Source organism: Coturnix japonica, chromosome 1, assembly GCF_054131305.1.
Source record: "Coturnix japonica strain WE chromosome 1, WE-NBRP24, whole genome shotgun sequence".
NCBI lineage: Eukaryota > Metazoa > Chordata > Aves > Galliformes > Phasianidae > Coturnix > Coturnix japonica.
This window is the reverse complement of record NC_140663.1, coordinates 54,388,326-54,406,713: the sequence shown is the minus strand read 5'-3', so window position 1 is coordinate 54,406,713 and position 18,388 is coordinate 54,388,326. Positions and strand designations below refer to the sequence as shown.

Below are 18,388 nucleotides of genomic sequence, written 5' to 3'. Positions count from 1 at the left end.
AGCACTTGGCTTATCAAATTCTTCTCACTTTGTGACAGTCAAACTCGATAGCTGTAAAGCGCTTTCCAAGCCCTGACAAAAATGCAAGATGTGTTTGCTTTGCTTGTGTAGTAACAGCCAATTGAAACAGTAATGTTTCCTGCCATTCTTCACTACGGTTTGGGAAATCTGGAATACCAAAAAATAAACGCAGAAGGCCAAACCATTTCTTTTTCTGAAAATTCAGCTCATGAAACTGTCAGAGCAATCTCAGGCTTTTTCATAGAACATACCAGAACTTTCAAGAGCCCTGCTGTGCCATGCCCTCTGTTTCTCACCAAGCTTTTCATACTGTTTGCTGATACTAAACATTTCTCACTGTTTCTCTTTATCTTTAACAAATGACTCTCTCTTTGTGCTTCAGGGAAGATGGTGAAAAAAGTCTGTCCTTGCAACCAGCTCTGTAGTAATTATCTTATTTCTGTTATCTCCAGCTCCTGACTGTAAAGCTATTCATTGGCTTTTTCTGGTCACTGAAGCCTTGCCTCCCTGACTCTGTCTCCAGCACAGCATCTGTCTGTCTCCGTTATGCCCTCTAATGTGTACTCTGTTGTTAGCATATCTGCATAGCGTGGCTATTACCTTTGCAGAAAAGTGGAGGCAGAGCCTCACTTTCCCTGAGTGACGACTCCTTGCTCACTGCTAATGACAGTGAATTGAGCATCGAGGACAGCTGCTCACTGTGATGCGCTAACGCTGTACCTTTGAGCAGCTGGTTTCTTTATGTATCTGACGGGTTCTGCCACCTCAGTGACAGCTCCAATGGCAGAGTCTCCTTCAGCATTGCAAGAGTAAGCCATCTGATCTCAATCCATGTCCTTTTGTAAGAGATGTGTAGGAAAGCCAGCATATGGTCACGTCCTTGAAGACTTTGTAAAGGTGCCTTTTGACTGTTGGCTCATGGTGAGATTTAAAAATTTAAAATTAATAAGAAAAGGTTAAAAAGGCTGGGTGTGAGATGAAGGCATTGTGGGTGGCAGGCTGGAGAAAGGAGAAGCCTGTTTCACTTCAGGTCCTTCATGTCAGAGCAGGAATGGGGACGGCTGCTGTGACCAAGCAGGAATGCGGGGGTTTGTTTCCATTAAAAGCCACGAATTGAAACACTTCCTTCTCATACTCTTCTGGATGGCAGCTCCAGTATGTGACAGCTACACCAGGGTTAAAATGTGAAGTTCCTAAGAAGTCAGTTTTTACAATGACGCTATGGAAGCTCCAGTAATTTTACAGCTCACCTCTTCTAACCTAGGCTGGTCTGCCCTCAGGTCATCTGTGACCTGAGATAGGAGTTCCACAATAAAATCACCTTGCAGACAAGTCTCTTTGCCCCCCGCTTTTCCTGTTCAGCTTAAACCCTGGACTAAACCATGAGCCAGTCCTCTTCAGAACACTTCAGCTTTCCTAAACAGTTTTTTCACATCTTTGGATGAATGCACTGTAGTATTTCATGATTAACTCTCTCCATTGCATGGCCTGAAGAGGCTCTTCAGCGTAGAGCCAAGATCACAGGTTGCCAGCTGTGCGCTTAGTGATTAACATAGAAATATGAGACATGAGAACCAGATATTGGCCATCATGAAGAGTATGAGAGTAAGTGTGTCAATCCCTGCATGAGCCCTCATGGTGGAATGTGGTTGTTACTGGTTTCAACACCTCGTCTTGAGTTTCTCTTTGTTGTTTTTGCCTGTTTTGTCTTTAATTTCACCTTCTTTTTCTCAGTCACTGTTGTTATTAAGTAAGATGTGGTGCATGCTTAAAGTTTTCATTATTTTATTGTGGATTTTTCCTTGCCACCTTACGGTATGTTTCTGTTAGCGTTCATCTGAGCTGCAACTGCACTCCATGGTCAGGGAACCCTATTCTCTCCTTCCCTGTGTGCTGTTGCATGCCTCTGCCTGCCTGTAACAGCTGCTGCCCCTCTGGTGAGCATCCTCACTGGGAGCCATCTCCATGCTTGAGCTGGAACTGGTGGGAGGGAGGTGTGTCCTTCCCTCTTCAGCACTACTAGAGGCGGTAACACTTTGCTTATTTGTCCCGTGTAGTAAGTATGTCACCTTCCTAATTCACTCCTTAATGTAAAGCATTCCTGCAGGGGTTTGGAGCCAGTTGGTTTGTTCTTTGATGCCGTAGTTGCAAGGAGTGTGGCTGCTAGCCAGGGAGGGTAGCACAGAGGAGTTAGAATTGCAGTATCATTAAGGTTGGAGATGACCTCTAAGATCTTCCAGTCCAACCAGCCCAACACCACCATGCCCACTGACCACATCCCTCAGTGCCACATCCACACGGTTACTGAGCACCTCCAGGGACAGTGACCCTACCACCTCCCTGAGCAGCCTGTGCCACTGTAGCACCACTCCTTCTGAGAAATCAGCTGTCAGGCAGGAGCCAGTGACTGTCATTGGAAATGACTGTCTTCGCTAGGAATTTTGATGGTCAACTTTTAATCAGTTTTCTGCAGAAATTCTGCCATACGCTCAGGTTTTCTGGGCTTCCCAATTGCAGCCTTCAGAGCAAGCAAGTAAAATATTTGAAGATATTTGAAAACCAGTTAGGTGAAGGTGCTTGCAGTGAATGCAGGGCTTAGCTCTATACTGATGAGGAACTTGTTTTCAGTTAAAGGGATCTGAGAATTGCAGATTCGTTCTGCCTTCCCCATGGCCCTACTGGGTCCCATATCTAGAAATGAATGAATACATCCCAGAAGTATCTTCCACATCTGGAATGAAAACACTGCTGGAAATTAGAAAGCTTACCTGATAATGGACAACTTTGGCTACTGCTAGGATATCTGTCTTGTGAAGAGCTTCATCTTGAGTGAAGTTTCTTGCTTACAAGGGTGAGGCAGTGAGCGAGGCTATTGTACACAAACATTCTGGATGTTTTCTGCAGGGTGCTGTTCGGCAAACTTTCTAGAAGAACCAGATCCCCAGTATTCATGTGAAGGGTTTTTGTTCTTGTGGTCGACCCAGTGAACAGAAAATCATGTCAGAGCGCATCCAAGGAACTGGTCTCATTTCTGCCTTCTTTAAGCTGTATTAGTTATTTGCATCTGAAATGCTGATTCTTCTGGCTAGGAAATCTGAACATCATGGCAAAAAAAAAAAGTGCTTTCAGAGGGGAAAAGCAAAATTTAACACAGTGCATGCTTCCCCTGCTGATCTCCGTTCTTTAGTGGATGAAGACTATCCCGTCTGGTTATCCTCAAGTATGGCAGCTGTTGGAAACAACAGTTGCTGTTTCTCATTGTGGCTTTTTGTGTAATCTGAGTGAATTTTTCCCCTTCATTTTAAGAAGTGGAGATAATTTTCTACAGAGCAGCTGGCTGTGCTGTTTGTAGTACTCCATATTCAGCCTCCAGCATTGCCCTCTGAGGCAGAATTGACTTGTGCTGGTAGTGTTTGCTACTAATTAAATGGTGTAGGATGAAAGAATGACACGACTACTGTCATTTGGTGCTGAAATCTAATCTCCTTTTTCTTCTACAAAGACCTGTAGGCTGCTGCTGTTCCCCTGTCAAGATGACTACTTGCAGGACTTCTTGAAGGAAACATCCGTGAAATATTAATAATCTGAGAAAATGCCTGTAGGAGTCCTCGTAGTTCCTACTTCAGCTTGTCTTGGAATTGAAACCTAGACTTAAACTGCATGGCATTTTAATTGGCTCTCTATCGTTGTACCATTGCCACAATTATTAAACTCAGTGAAGGAAGCTGATCTCGACCCCAGTTTTGATTCCCATTTCTTGTGTTTTTAGGGACCAGTAGCACTAACGCAGTTGGGGCTACAGTGAACAGCCAAGCACCCCAGTCTCAGCCTACTGCTATTGCCTCCAGCCGAAAAGGGACTTTCACAGATGACCTGCACAAGCTGGTAGATAACTGGGCCCGAGATGCCATGAACCTGTCTGGCAAGAAAGTTGGCAAAGGGCATAGCAACTATGAGGTAAGATTTAACCCATGAATGTTTACGGTAAGAAGCTGTCGGGTCTCATTGCCTATCTCAATCCAGGTATCCTGGCCAATTGCTCTACAGAAATGTTGGGTAAACCTTCTGTGTGCAGTATTATATTGCTGATCTGGAGGAGAAGAGGGATAAGTGAAGAGTGCGGCCGTGGTGTATTCTTGCAGACAGTCATTTGGAACGGCCTGCGGGCCAAGGGGATAGCCGTTGGTTTGTAAGAACGGCCATTTAACCTGGAGGTTGGATTTTCTTTCAGGGCCCTGGAATGGCAAGAAAATTCTCAGCACCAGGTCAGCTCTGTATCTCTATGACATCTTCCCTGGGTGCTACGCCCATCTCTGCAGCATCAGCTACCTCTTTAGGTCCCTTCACGAAGGCCATGTGCCCTCCACAGCAGTACAGTTACCCAGTGGCGTCTTTTGCCGCTCCATGGAGTGGGACGAGCGGTCCGGCACAGCAACCGCTTGGCCAGTTCCAGCCCGTAGGTGCCACGTCTTTGCAAAGCTTCAACATCACGGGTTTGCAGAAGTCCATCAGCAACCCTCCAGGCTCCAACCTGCGTACCACTTAGCCCTGCCCAGAGAGCGTGCTGGCTAGACCTCGGGACAGGACGTGGGGAGGGAGATGGGGCCCTTTGTCAACTCCTAGTGCTGCAATGAACTGGTTTGCTTGCCAGACTGGGAATTAATTTCTCTTTTCCACCTGTTGCTGTTAACTTTCTGTAAAGGGGGCTTCCCCACATGCTTTCAAGGGGGAGGAGGATGATCGGCATCCTTAGTTTGGGACAGTTCTTTTGACTCGAGGGCTCCCGCTTGTGTGTGAAGCGAGAGCCGTGAAGATCAGTCACGGGGCAGTTAACGCAGTCTTGCTGTAAAATTTCTCTGGTTTGAGGCTGAATCCGCGTATGTCAAGATGGGAGAGTTGAATCCTAGCATGAGGCTTTAGCGCACTTCTCTCCCTGAAGATCCGAGACCAGCTGTCCAAATCCCCCTCCTCTCCCTCTCCCCACTCAATCGTTATTTGGCTCCAGAACGATGGGGCGCCCGAATGGACTTGCAGTGCAGCCCGTGCTTGATAGGTCATTACTGCTTTAAGTAAGATATTAACAGCTTTGACTGCAGCATTAGAGCAATTTAAATTGTTTAAAGATTTTTTAAAAGTTCCCTGCGGACATGTACTTACCATCAGTTTTGATGTGGAAACACTGTGATATATAAATGTTGTTGGACAACAGTAGTTTAAAAATGAGTGGAATATAGAGGGTTAAAAAAGTTAAAAAGTTAAAAAAAAAAAAAAAATGGGAAAAAAAAAGCTAGCTATATCCTTATACTTATTGGAGACACTTTAACTTTTTCCTTTGTATTTTCATTGTATTAGATAAATAAATGTGAATGTAAAATTGTATAAATTAATGTACTTGAATACTTGTCTGTTCTCCCAGTATGCTTGCTGGATATTTTAGTGCCTTGGACTTCTATTGCTTCTGCAGTTAGCGTTGTCTTCCCAGCAGACCCCAGGTGGATGGAGGGGCAAGTTCAGAGAAGGCTGCATTGGTAGTACCTGTGGAGGGGGGCTTTACCACCGGCACAGTGATACTGATACCAGGCAGAGCAGGTGCAGCGGGTTGGAACTGAGCTCCGAGTGATGGGAAACTTGGCTGAGGGCATGATCCGATGTTGCTAGTGTGATGAGGGCCAGGTGGGGCAGGACGGAGGGCTGTGTGTGAAGCCGGAATGAGACGAACCGCTGTTATGTAGAGGCAGGAGGTCTGGATCAGGAATGGAGAGGATGGGGAGAAGGTGTGTCTGTGGGAAGGGTCCAACTTGAGGTGCAGTGTGTCCCCACCTGAGAAGTGGTGAAGGTGTTTGGTCAGGAAGTGACTTGAGGGAGAGGTGCCATTGCACATTGGCGTGGGCTCGTCTGCTGGGATCGCTTTTCTTTCTTTGTTTTGTTGTGGTTTTTTGGTTGGTTGTGTTTGGTTTTTTTTTTTAGCCATTGCCGCCAGGAATAGTCTTGTCCTGGCACAATGTCCATTGCCGGCAATGGATGCACTTGAAACAGCCGGCATCAAGAAATTTCCTCAGTCTTATATGGAGGATTTATTTACGCTTTAGTTCACTCTTATCAGATTTGCAGCTGGTACTGGGCCTGTAGCCGTCACCTCTGAGTTAGCCGTACTGTACCTTTGCTGTGTTCATCCTCCCTTTTCCTATTTAAGAATACTGGTTTCCTCCACAACGTTAAAATAATACCAGCCAGTATTTACAGAGTGCTGCAAAGAGCTGTGAGGGGTCGGTGCTGCTTCCCGGCGCTGGGGCGGCTCACTGCTGTCCGGAGGTTGGAGCACGCAGGAGATTGTCTCTTGCCCAGGTTGTTTATTCCCTGAGCGTGCTGTTCCCCTGTGGAGCTTTAACAGGGAGCTTTTCTGTCTGCGAGTGTCCTCACCTTCATTTTGTTTGCAAAGAGATGTGCGGGATCCATTCCTTTCCTCTTACTTTTTTGTTTGTTCTTTTTTTTTCTTTTCTCCAGCATTTTTGGCAGCAAGGGAATGTACCGAGTGGAGAGAGAGAGTGAGATGCCAGAAGAGGGCAAAAGCCAGCAGCAGGGAGCCTGAGCTCCGAGATCCTTAGGTTTGAGGGCTCGTTCTTTGTGACCTCAGTGCGGAGTGGAGCTGTGGGAGAAGTCAGTGGTGGGAAGGGGCAGAAGCAGGGGGGGAATGGGGGGAGAAGGCCCACTGCTCTGCTCTTTGTCCTGGATGGTGCGGAGGTTTCCCAGATAGGCCCGGTGGGAGGTGAGAGGTGTACCCGGGGGTAAAGGAAGCGGTTGCCGGTCCCAGACGGTGCTGACACACAACAGGGGGATGCTTGCGACAGGGGAACTGATGAAGCTGAGCGCAGCACGTGGTTATTTAATTTTGATCTAATACGTTTGAAGTTGTTTTCACTTAATGTTATGCAAGCTGGTTTTATTTACCATTGATCTCCCTCCTCCCCCTCCTCCCCCTTCCTGTGGATAAATAACTGAAGTCTAGAGGAATAAACTAATGCTACTGAACTGTTAAATTATTTTGTTTAATATTACACTTTGAGTATCTTTTTTTCCACATAAAATCTGTTTCTGAATTACAAGCGTTTTCTTTACGTTATTTAACAATGTACACTGTAAAAAAAAAAAAAATAAATAAAAAATAAATAAAATTAAAAAAACCCAATAATAATAATAAAAAAAAGTTGCAACTTTCGGGCTTTCCCTGGCCACAAGTCAGTCGTGTGTTTGGCAGCGTCACCCTGGCTGCTCTCCCTTCTATGGTTGCGCTTCATGCTGCAGTTTGTCACCTCTGCAGGACATTGCAGGAAAGAAACCAAACGTGCTTTGCTGGGCGCTGGGTTGTTTTTTTCTCTTGGCCTCTCCTGGCTGCTCCCGCAGTGATATAACGGCTGCACTATTGATAAGGGTTACTGGTCTGCTGCTGGGTCAGTCCTTCTCTTCTCTGGTTCAGAAGGGAGCAGCGGTGCTGGGCGCTGCCTTTATTTAGTCCGGATCCAGCCTCAATTCCACCCCCCAAACTTGCAACTCTACCAGCGCAGTGTAAGAGGGGAACTACACAGTGCCGTTCTCAAGCAGCCGTCGGCTCGCAGGAATCATTTGGTATTTCTAAACACTACTTACTGCTGCATTTCTTTCCATTTTAAGAACGGCTTCTGTTATGAGTCACGCTGCTCCAGTCCTTAAAGGAAAAGCTCTGTATGTGAACATTACTGCTTCATTTTAAAAAGGAGCCATCCAAGAGGCATCTGGCAGTGCCCCCCCTGCAGGAGGCGTCTCCCTCTTTGCACCGTTACACTGTCAAGAAAGCTGGTGGAGTTGTTGGAGACCTTCAGGTTTTTCTGTACTAAGAGCTGGGAGGGGCTTTGCTGAACACAGCAATGGTGCATCTGCACATTCCCTTCTGCACATTCCCTTCCTTACAGGTGTCTTATTTCACCACTGGGCGCGTGACTCAGACCTGTGGTTGGTATTTCTTTCCTGAGCTGCTGTGAGCTCACTCAGCGCTGACTTGGAAAGAAACCAATATTGCTGAGGTCTGAAACTGTTTCCTAGGTAGGATCTATGACAGTTCATTTCACCTGTCCTGTCTTTTGGTTAGTGACATCTGTCCTTGTTTGTCCTGTTTGAGAGGTGAGTGGGTAATAGCGGCTGCTTAAGAAGAAAGGACTGATAAGTGGCAAAGGTAAAGTAGGAGGGACAGGAATAAACGCTTCATAGAAGCTCCTATGTAACATTTTGATTGCTTTATGAAACTCATCTGGATAATAGACCAGTAATGGCAAAGCACAGAAATAAGGTCCTTTTTCAAGTCTGACATAGTTGGATTAGTCAAAATTGATGTCAGTTTTCCTGGTTTCAGCTCCCCCTTCCAGCAATGCTGCACCATCCTGCTGCTGCTGCTGTGTAACACAGAACCAACTTCCCCTCTCGAGCCCTGCACAGCTCAGGCTGCTTCAGGCACGGAGGGCGCTGCCACCGCTCTGCTGGTGGTGCCCAGCACCTGCCTGAGGCAGCAGGGGCTGCAAAGCTGAGCCCCTTCACCAGGAGAGGGAGAGATCCAACAGCTGCCCAGCAGAACTGTTGCCTCACCACAGCAGGGCCTTTCAAGCTGGTACTGCCTAAACGCGGCTTGGAAGGTCTTCCATTGAGCTTATTACTACAAGGAATAGCTGTTGCTTTGCTCTGAGCTTGTGGAAGTGAATAGGAAGAAGGTACAAATAACAAGTGGTTTGCCTGTCCAAATTTAGTGTTTATTCCTGTGTTAAAAAGGAGTAAAAGCTTATTTAAAACACTACAGGTAAAAAAAGGGGCTCTCATTCATTTCATAAAGGGTCCAAACAAGTGCTTAGATGCTGTATGTACTCCTCAGTAGCAGTCCCTGTGTGTTCCCGCCCTGGTGCTGTGTGGGCTTGAGGGGTGAGCTGAGGCAGAGCTGTGTCAGGGCGATGCTCTGCCCCTCCTTGTGCAGCCTCTGGGCAGGCAGCTGGGCTGCATGTGAGAGGCAGAGGCTGCCACAGCTGCAAACAGCCTGAGGGAATGGGACACAGCAGTTGGTTGCTTTCCTGGGCCTGGAGCCCACCCTGTCCTCTTTTTATTGGGGAAAACTTTTCTGCATGCCAAAATGCGACGCTGAGCAGGAAAGCAGCTGTGGCATCTCGTTGGAAGGTTTACTTATGCTATAATTTTCAGGCAAATTCTTAGCAAAACAGCCACGGGTTGTGCAGGGGCACAAATGATTGTGTGTTTATAGAAAAAAAAAAAGTCTGGACATTATAATAACCCCAAAGCACACACAGTTCTTGCTGGCTGTGCCTCTCTGGCTATTCTGTGTTGCTTAAGGACAATCTATTAATAGATGCAGCTTCCTCACGTACTTTGAGCAGCCAACTGCAGTCTTATGATGTAATCCAGCATGTAGGTAATGATGCCGCTGTGTGTCCTATGTAGGTTCCAGCCTCCGTTTCTTCCAGCTTTGACTTCTCCTGTGAGGGCTGCGCTCTGCTGCACAGGGAGACAGAGAGTGAGAAAGGGAAGTTCCTTAAAGCTTTTCTTTGGAAGAGTGGATAACAGCAAGACAAGAGGAAACAGTTTTAAGTTGAAGGAGGGAAGTTCTTTACTGTGAGAGTGTTGAAGTGCTGGAACAGCTGCCCAGAGAGCTTGCGGATGCCCCATCCCTGGAGGTGTTCAAGGCCAGGTTGGATGGGGCCCTGGGCAGCCTGGTCTAGTATTAAATGTGGAGGTTGGCAGCCCTGCCTGCAGCAGGGTGGGATGGAGATTCATGATCCTTGAGGTCCCTTCCAACCTGGGCCATTCTGTGATTTGCTTCTAAAAGTACTCATTGAATTATTTTTTAGCTCTTCCCTGAGAAGACAGTTGGATGGAAAGAGTTGTCCTGTCCCGCTATCACAGCACTCCACACAAAAAAAGGGATGTTTCTCCCCACTCCAGATTACTAATCTGACAGCAAAGCTTTCCAAGCCAAAAGCCACTGTTGAGAAAGAAAGAACTCAGTCATTTATCACAGCGCATACCTGGTGTGTGTTGGTTGGCACCGTAGCTGTTGCTTGCAAGAGCAGCAGATGGCTGCAACTGTGCAAACCTGGCAGAAGGTTTGTGATGATGCGTTCTCTGAGGCGTCCTGTTACGAGTTGTCATCTGGTGACATCCATGGGGCGTCTCAGGGGGCTGCTGTGCCGCTGCTGGGCCTGCTGCTTTGTGACACATCAACTTGTTAAGGTCGGTTGTCTCCAAGGAAATGTCCCAAAGTTCAAGATCATCTAGAACAGATGAAAAGATGATGGAACCAAGAGGAACTCCAGGACCAGCCCACACTTTTCCTACAGCGGTGGCCACTATAGGAGTTAAACTGTAAGGTATCTTTCATGTCAGTGCAAAAGCAGAAAATGAACTTCAGCAAGGTCCATGCACTGCGTTGTGTGACCCAAATAGCTGGAGCTGCGTTAAGAAAAGGCACTTTCCCTCCCCACCCATGTTCTGTTTTTGTGAAGTGTCACCAGAAAAGAAGAAATTGCCAAATATGTCTACCAGTGCTCTACTGAACAGCATGGGGTAACACTTCACATACTGATGGACATCTCATCTATTGCATGTTCTAACATTGTTTTCCTGCCATTCAAGCAAGGTTAGTACTGCTAAGGTCAGACTCCCACTTGTACTCCAACCTCTTCACAACTTCTACCATTACACGTTGAAGAATTAATCTAAATACCAACGATTTAATATGCTGCTGTTCTTTACTCTTGGCTGACCTGCAAAGAACTCTTCTTCGATTGCCAGCTCCTGTTGTGCTGCTGCCGGAGTGCTGTGTTTTACGGGAGGATTGGCTGTTGCTGTACAGAGGTAACACAAGAAGAGATTAAAGTCTGAAATACAGAACTCTTCTGTTCCTGCTTAGCAGACAGACCATGAGTCTGAAGTGACTGCTCCCAGGTACCCCCTTTTCCACAGCTGCTTAGATTTTGGAAGTAGTATATACAATAGTATGGATGCTGCTGATGACTAGTGAGAGCAACTGCAATACTATCAATGCTTTTACCCCATCCCCATGTTCCTGCTTACCACACATCTGTCCAGACTTCCCACAAGTGAAAAGTAACCTACCAGCAGCTCATGCAATGTCTGCTTGCCTGCAGCCACTTCAGTGAAGCACTGCAGCCTCAGCTCTGATGCAGCACAGTAATGGTACAGGTGACAGTGGCTGCACTGCACAAAGCTTTGGCGTGGTTGGAAAGCTGCAGTTTTAGTGATGTGGTTTTAGAGCCGCTGTAAGAATGTAGGGACAGGAGTGTGAGGATCTTCCTTTCTTCGGTCTCAAAGGAGTTTAATAGCACAGTATAAAACAAAAGAAACTGATCAGGCTCCCATACTGAGAGTAACACTTGTCTGCCAGCAGCTACCATTAAAACTGTCAGCTTCTAATGGCCCATCTTACCCTGTTTGCTGCTGAGAGTAACTTCTGCAACCTGATGTCTCTTCTCCATCTGTTCCCGGAACTGTTGCTGCAGCTGCTTTTGTCGCAGTTTCCGCTGGTACGTGGCATCAAATTCAACAGCTGGGGAATCGGTATTTCTGCCCCAACCCCGGGTAAAGACAAAACAGGAGTTCAGTAACTCTATTTTATGAAGAAACATTCATACTATAATATAATAACTGCAAGAAAAGTCCTCTAAACCAATACTGTATGGCATCTTTCAATTTGGACTGTTCACATGCTTCAAAGGGGACGGTAACTTCTAACTTCCTCAAGTACTGTGCTCAGTTTTGGGCGCCTCAGCACAGAAAGGGCATGGAGATGCTGAAGCAGGTTCAAAGAAGGGCAACAAAGCTTTTGAAGGGCTTGGAGAATATGTCCTATGAGGAGAGGCTGAGGGAGCTGGGGCTGTTTAGTCTGGGGAGGCTGAGGGGAGACCTTACTGCTCTCTTCCAGTATCTGAAAGGTGCTTACAGCAAGAAGCAGGGCTGGTCTCTTCTCACTGGTGACAGGACGAGGAGAAATGGCCTCAAGTTGCACCAACGTAAGTTTAGGTTGGATATCAGGAAAAACTTCTTTGCAGAAAGGGTAGTTAAGCACTGGAATAGACTCCCCAGGGAGGTGGTTGAGTCACCATCCCTGGATGTGTTTAAAAACTGTTTGGATGTGGTGCTCAGGGACATCATTTAGCAGAGGGTTGTTAGTTAGGGTAGTATGGTTAGGTTGTGGTTGGTCTTGATAATCTTTGAGGTCTTTTCCAACCTAAGTGATTCTATGATTCTATGAACATACCCAGAACTGCTTGGCTGCTTCTGATCTTCTGTCACTCCAGAAGCCTCTGTGTGACCAGGCTTACAAGTTGGTGCCATTTCATACTGTTGTCTCCATCCTGGGTTCTGCCTTTCCAAACAGCCGTCATACCTTGCTTTCTCTATTTCAGGCTCATAGTCCTGTCTTTTTGTTTTCACCAAATCTAACCCAGGGGGGATCTGGTAAAGGAAAAAAGAAAACACATTCAGAAATTCCCTTCATGAAATATGCAGAGGTCTTTCCTATGTGGTTCTGTTAGAAAATCTTGTTTGTTCACTCTAAGCAGAGAAGTTTAGAAACTAAAATGCATTTTAGTTTATCTAGTTCATCACTTTGTGTCAGTTCAGTAGTTGTGTTCTTTAGGGAAGATATCCTGTGTCTCTCCATACTGTGCTCTGTGATTTTATATATGGCAGCGCCTCTAATAGATGACCCTGGCAAGGCAGAGATCTCTGTCATCTTGACTTGGTGAGATGTCCCTTCAGAACAGTCCCTCCTTCCAAGCTAGTAAGCTACCCAGCGCCATGGTATAGCTCCAAGCTGACTAGCAGAGCTGAGTAAATCCCAGTACGACAAAGGCAACTTTCCTGTGGAACAACATGGATCAGCAGCAGCAAAAGGCTCCCTTTTTCCTCAGTGTGTGAGGTAGGTTACTGCCTAGCAGCCTACTGCCCCCAGCTGGCACTCATCAGGAGCTAACAAAATTATGACCAACAGCCTGGGCACCTTTAATACTACAAAGACTGCTGTGTTACATCAAAGCCTACTTTGTGATAGCTCTGAAAGAACAGGCTTACAGTGCTGTTGTTACCAGTGGGACGTGCAGCACAATTTCTTGTCTTTTTCTGGACCAGAGAACCCTGAAAGAGACATTTCTTCACAGTGCTTGTTAACTCTGAAGGTTCGCTGTTTGAACCTAGGACTTCAGAGGGAAAAGTAACTGCAACTCTCCCTTGCACGGTGGAACCTAAAGCTAAGCCTAAAGGAGGCTGAGAAGCAAGGCAAGGAGTAACACAGCCTATTTCTGTTCAGTAATGGAAAGAACCACAGTGATGGTAGGGAAAGTGTTCAAGTACACGTCAGCTGTACAAACTAACTCTTCCTATACTCAAGAGCCACTATTTGCTACACAGTGGACTATCAAGTGTTTAAAACAAATAAAGTGTAGATTTTGCTAGATGTATTCCCTCCAGCAGCCAAGTCTAACACATCCTGCTCTCGTCATACAGCTGTAAATTTCAGGTACCAACACATTTTGAAGCCAAGCAGAGGATGTTTGCAGGTCCTCCTGGATGCTCCTAATGTAGCAAGCAAACAAAATACCATTTACCTCTTTTGCCTTGGGGGGGACTGGCAACAGCCATAACTTTTTTGGGTTTGATCTAAAAGCTTAGATTCCTCCTTTGTAATACAGATGCATCTCTTATATTGCAGTGTTCTTTTGGGAAGGAGTGGCTTAATTGAAAGCTGAGATCACCTTTTGAGTTTAACTTTTCTTTAGACCTCAGTACAAAAACATTGCTATAGAATACCTACTCAGTATCATATCTATTCTAAAAAGTGCAATGAACAGACATCCAAAGGGTGAAATAAAAGGCACAATGCAAACCTTATTAGAATGACCAGGCTGAGAATGAGAATCACAGCTGGTGATGTGACTGGGGCTTTGTAGAGTCTGAATGCTGATTTTAGTAAAAGGACAAAGCAACTATCAATGCACGCACTGATTTTGTTCCTGTATGGATTTTGCTTATTCTTATGTTTTAACTACAACAGCCAGCTTTGGGATGTGATCCATCTGGTACTGTTTCCAGAACATGCTGGGCTATGCATGTTAAACTTTATTGGAAGAAGTTTCTTACAGAAGAACACCTTGTTTTCTGCCAGAGCTCCCTAAAATCTAGAGAATTTTCCTCCTGCTGCCCAGTATGCCTGACCTTGGCTTCCAGCTTGAGAGTCCTCAGGATTAAATGAAATGCTCCTGGTTTCACAGAATGTATAGAAAACAGCACCTAGAAAAAGCTAGTTTAAACAGCTAATCTTCGTGGGGTAGCATTTAACCTCTTATGAGCACAGATGTAACTGTACGCATCGCTGGCACTGAATAGAAAGACTTGGCATGACACTAAATGTCACACAGCATCTTGAGTAGAATACTGTTTCTTCAGCTGTCTCACCATAGTAATCTTGCCTACTGAAAACAGTTAAAACATTAGAGTAGTTGTAGTAAAGTGCTGGCATAGAACTCAGTAACGGACAGCTCATGCAATCAAACCAGCAGGCAAATGCAGCAGGTCTGATAGCAGGAAATATTTGGGGCTAAGATAAATTTGTATCATTATTTACATTCCTTTTAACATGAAGGACCAGGAACAATCAACATCTAGCAGTCCTTGCTCTGAAACACCACGTACTGTACCTGACGTGGAAGCTTATTAACTGCTTGTAGGTAGTCTTTGTCTAGGATGCAGTTCCCAAGAGCATTTCCAAAGCACCTAAGAAACAAGGAGAGCTCATTGTGACTGAAAATAACAGCTCCCAATTCACTTCTGAGAGTGTACAAGTACTGATCTTCACACAAACACTGATCTTCACTTACTTGAGTGCCCTCTTCAGTCCATCTGTCACTGCCTCCTTTCTTGCCTTTTCTAAGGACAAGGCCTTGGACTTCAAGCCTTCACTGACTCCATAGCCCACATCTTCATGGTAAGAGCCATCCTGCAGTAAGATTTTGAAAGCATTAAGTATAAAGGAGATTCTGCACATAAAGCATTCCTTGCTAGATGCTGTGCTTTCCTAAGCCTGTTAACTTGCTCTTAGCTGGATGCTTTGTAGCAAGGTCAATGTTTTAGACTCCACTATGTTCTCTGGTGTAGTGCATTACTCCTGAGAACTACAGTCTGGCCTATGTACTTTCATTCCCAGCTTTATGCAATTGCTCAGCTACAGACAGAGGAAACTAAAAATCCACTTACCTTAAGCTGGACTTTCACAAACGCACAGACCCCCACATAGAACCTGCCGTTGTTGAGATCAACAAAGTCTGAGGGGATAAAATGGAGCATCCTAAATAACACAAAAGACTTCTGATCCACCCAGATCAGTTTCTTACGTATGAAAGAAATTAGAGTTGTAAACATTACTCCTCATTCAGATACATATCTTAGATGTGTTTAAAGAGTAACAATTCTTTTTCAGCTGGAAGTAAAGATTTAAACTATCAGCTTATGGAAATAACAATGGAAAAGAACCTCAACTGGCTATAAAAGCAACTTATTTCCTATTATCTATCAGAAGCCTCTGATTTGGGAAACATTGCACAAGGCTTAATCCATGACTCTCAGTCCGGAACCTTTTTGAGAAACTTTTCCTTCAAGTCATCATAGTGTAAAATGTGGACAGACTTATTTTATGCCAATCAGAGACTTACCAACATTCTGTTGAGTGACTGAATGAGCCCAGCCGTTGAAGCCAAACATCTCATTGGCCAGACTGATTACCTTGTGACCTTCAATGTAGCAGACCTGAGAAGAGAAACATACACGTATGTATATACACATACACACACACACTCTTTACTTTAAAGAAAGATTACATAGATTATCTTGCCCTGAGGAAACCTGGCTAAATTCAAGATAATTGAATGATGATGCAGATTTAGGTTCACCATCTGCTGACAACTGTGATGGGGGTAACTGAATGAATATGCCAGAATTAAGGGGAGCAGAGCTAGCAGGCAATAAAGAAGTAAAACTGAGCTAATGTCACATCATGATTCATATACTCCAGTTCTAGAAGAAGAAAAACATCTCAATGTTCCTTCCACAAGTAGGATGAACCACTGAAAACTTAAGTGGCTTTTCCATAAGAACATAATTTTAAAAAATAAGGATTATTATTATTTTAATAATTCTCTTGAGGGGAAAAAAATGCAAGTTAAAACATCTATGCATCTATGTATCTATTCATCTATGTATCTATTCATCTATGTATCTATTCATCTATGTATCTATTCGTACCTTTTGTCCTCCTCCAGCTTGCCGACTGCTGATATATTCTGGGCCCAGTTTCTGACGAAGAGCATGTTGGATGGCTTGATATTCATTTGCTGTATATTGATACTGGATGGAAACAAAGTAAAACAAAATTTCTCATTCTTTCCATATTAGCTATCCCTCCTCTCCTAATATTACTTCATAAACCCATTTTCCCTGTCCTTGATATCTTTAATGATGATTTGGATGAGAGAACTGAATGTACCCTCACTAAATATGCAGACAACACCAAGTTAGGGAGAAATATCAATCTGCCTGAGGTTAGGAAAGCCCTAAAGAGAGATCTGAACATGTTGGATCAGTGGGCTGAGGCTAATGGGGTGAAGTTCAACAAGACCAAGTGTTGAGACCTGCACTTTGGTCACAACAACCCCACACAATGCTACAGGTTGGGGCAGAGCGGATGGAATGCTGTATGGAGGAAAAGGATGTGGGGGTGTTGGTTGACACTCAGCTGAACATGAGCCAGCAGTGTGTGAACCAAGAAGTGTTTAAGGAAAGGGTAGATGTAGTACTTAGGGACGTGGTTTAGCAGGAGACATTGGTGACTGGTGGATGGCTGGACCAGACCTAGAGGTCTTTTCCAACCAATTATGATTCTATTCATCATTAAGCTCTAGAAAATGTTTTCCATTTCTCATAACCATCATTTACATAAAAGAAGTTAAATGAGGCAGGTCTGGTAGTATCCTAGTGAAATCTTAATGCAATCATAATCCTAGTCAAACTTGCCAGGAATACACATTCACATTTATATCTGATCTCTCAAAACTAATATGTAATATTTCACAAGAAAAGTCTTTAAAAACTCAAACGAAACCAAAGTTTATCACCACATTCCATCAGGACAACAGCCAGGGTGATGAATCTAATTAGATAATTACTGAGGAGTGTACAGCATATTCCCCTACTGCAGGGAAGGTCCTTCAGATAACTCCAGTATTACATCAGCGCTCTATGACTCTAGCCTAACTGTATCCATCTTTACAATGCGCAGATATGCGAAGGAGATTTCCAGTAGTGCAAGAATGGAACTTCTATTTCTCAGGCAAAGGGAACTGACCTGTCCGAAACAAGCAACTGAACTGCTGCTGCTGGTACTGCTGCTGCTGACATGGCTTTCACTGTCCTTCCCTTGCCTTGCAGGCATCCCTAAAGACCAAAGAAAATACCATTACTGAAAATAAGAGTCAACTGTCCATAAGAAAACACATCACAATAGTCTACTGAACACTAAGTATAACAATATACTGCAATATATTGGACAATACAGTGATACCATTCATACTTCTGTGCGTATGTCTGTGGACCAGCTGGAGATTTGTTTTCTGATGCTGTTTTACAGCAGCTCAAATTCTTCTTAAAAACATTATACTGTGCAATAGACAGAAACGAGCAGAAATGACAATCAGCTCCATCCCAAAGGCAGATGTGCTGTTCTGCTCTTGTATAAGAACAGAGACAACAAATAACATGTTGTAAATCGTTATTCTAAGTATTGAGCGGGTAAAAATGATGTGTTTTTATTCCTTGTAGATACCCATGAATGCTGTGCCAATAACTCAGTAGATGGCACCCTTTTCTAAGTCAGCACCCAACACGTACCCGATGGTGACTCGGCTGTGCTGCTTTACATCCTGAGTCACTATTTATTCTACAGCTGGTGAGAACGAGCCGGATGATGCCATGAAGGCTGGTTCCTCACTTAACTCGCCTCAAACGTTAACGCTGGGATAGATAATAACAACCAGCTGTTTGCAGGTGAAGAGCCACAGGGCAGCGCTGACACATTAGCAATACAAACGCCCTACTCTCCATCTACCTTTAAACGCTCAAAGGAATGAACTCGTACGGCCCCACCGACAGGGGCTCTGGACGCCATACCTGGATGCATCCAGGCCGCACACCCTCCTCCTCCTCCGCCGCCGTTCGCAGCTCCCGCGCACGCAATGGGGCGGTGGAAGCGGGCGAGGCTACGGCGAGAGAG

At 45.0% G+C, this 18,388-nt stretch overlaps 2 protein-coding genes across 37 annotated transcripts in view; one reads left to right on the top strand and one right to left on the bottom strand.

Annotated features, from left to right (window-relative positions):
• Nucleotides 1-7,225, top strand: part of WNK1 (WNK lysine deficient protein kinase 1) — a 96,522-nt gene extending 89,297 nt beyond the window's left edge. For 18 of the 35 annotated variants that reach the window (XM_085520927.1, XM_085520919.1, XM_085520905.1 and 15 more), the window contains 3 exons: nucleotides 404-445; nucleotides 3,791-3,978; nucleotides 4,253-7,225. In XM_085520927.1, coding sequence (XP_085377053.1) covers nucleotides 404-445; nucleotides 3,791-3,978; nucleotides 4,253-4,567 — 545 coding nt within the window. In that variant the 3' untranslated portion in view covers nucleotides 4,568-7,225. The remainder of the gene's footprint in view (nucleotides 1-403; nucleotides 446-3,790; nucleotides 3,979-4,252) is intronic. The other 17 variants (XM_085520929.1, XM_085520912.1, XM_085520906.1 and 14 more) reach the window with 5 other exon arrangements.
• Nucleotides 7,226-8,273: 1,048 nt separating this feature from the next.
• RAD52 (RAD52 DNA repair protein) lies at nucleotides 8,274-18,352 on the bottom strand. 2 transcript variants are annotated; one of them, XM_015865621.3, is made up of 12 exons: nucleotides 18,286-18,352; nucleotides 17,465-17,553; nucleotides 16,366-16,467; nucleotides 15,777-15,870; nucleotides 15,322-15,389; nucleotides 14,946-15,064; nucleotides 14,766-14,841; nucleotides 12,329-12,525; nucleotides 11,498-11,634; nucleotides 10,815-10,895; nucleotides 10,077-10,322; nucleotides 8,274-9,546 (listed from the first exon to the last, which is right to left on the bottom strand). In XM_015865621.3, the coding sequence occupies exons 1-12, from the start codon at nucleotides 18,293-18,295 to the stop codon at nucleotides 9,485-9,487; spliced, it is 1,281 nt and encodes a 426-aa protein (XP_015721107.2). In that variant the 5' UTR covers nucleotides 18,296-18,352; the 3' UTR covers nucleotides 8,274-9,484. The 2 variants fall into 2 exon arrangements, with proteins under 2 accessions (XP_015721107.2, XP_015721110.2); XM_015865624.3 differs by having other exon boundaries at nucleotides 8,274-9,543.
• Between the last annotated feature and the right edge of the window lie 36 nt (nucleotides 18,353-18,388).

Excerpts from the sequence above, each read along its gene's own strand:
- RAD52 (XM_015865621.3), bottom strand. Across the intron at positions 16,468-17,464 it reads CAGTTGCTTGTTTCGGACAG|TATCAATATACAGCAAATGA; the intron begins GTCAGTTCCCTT and ends GTTTCCATCCAG. Across the intron at positions 15,390-15,776 it reads AGTCACTCAACAGAATGTTG|ACTTTGTTGATCTCAACAAC; the intron begins GTAAGTCTCTGA and ends TTATCCCCTCAG.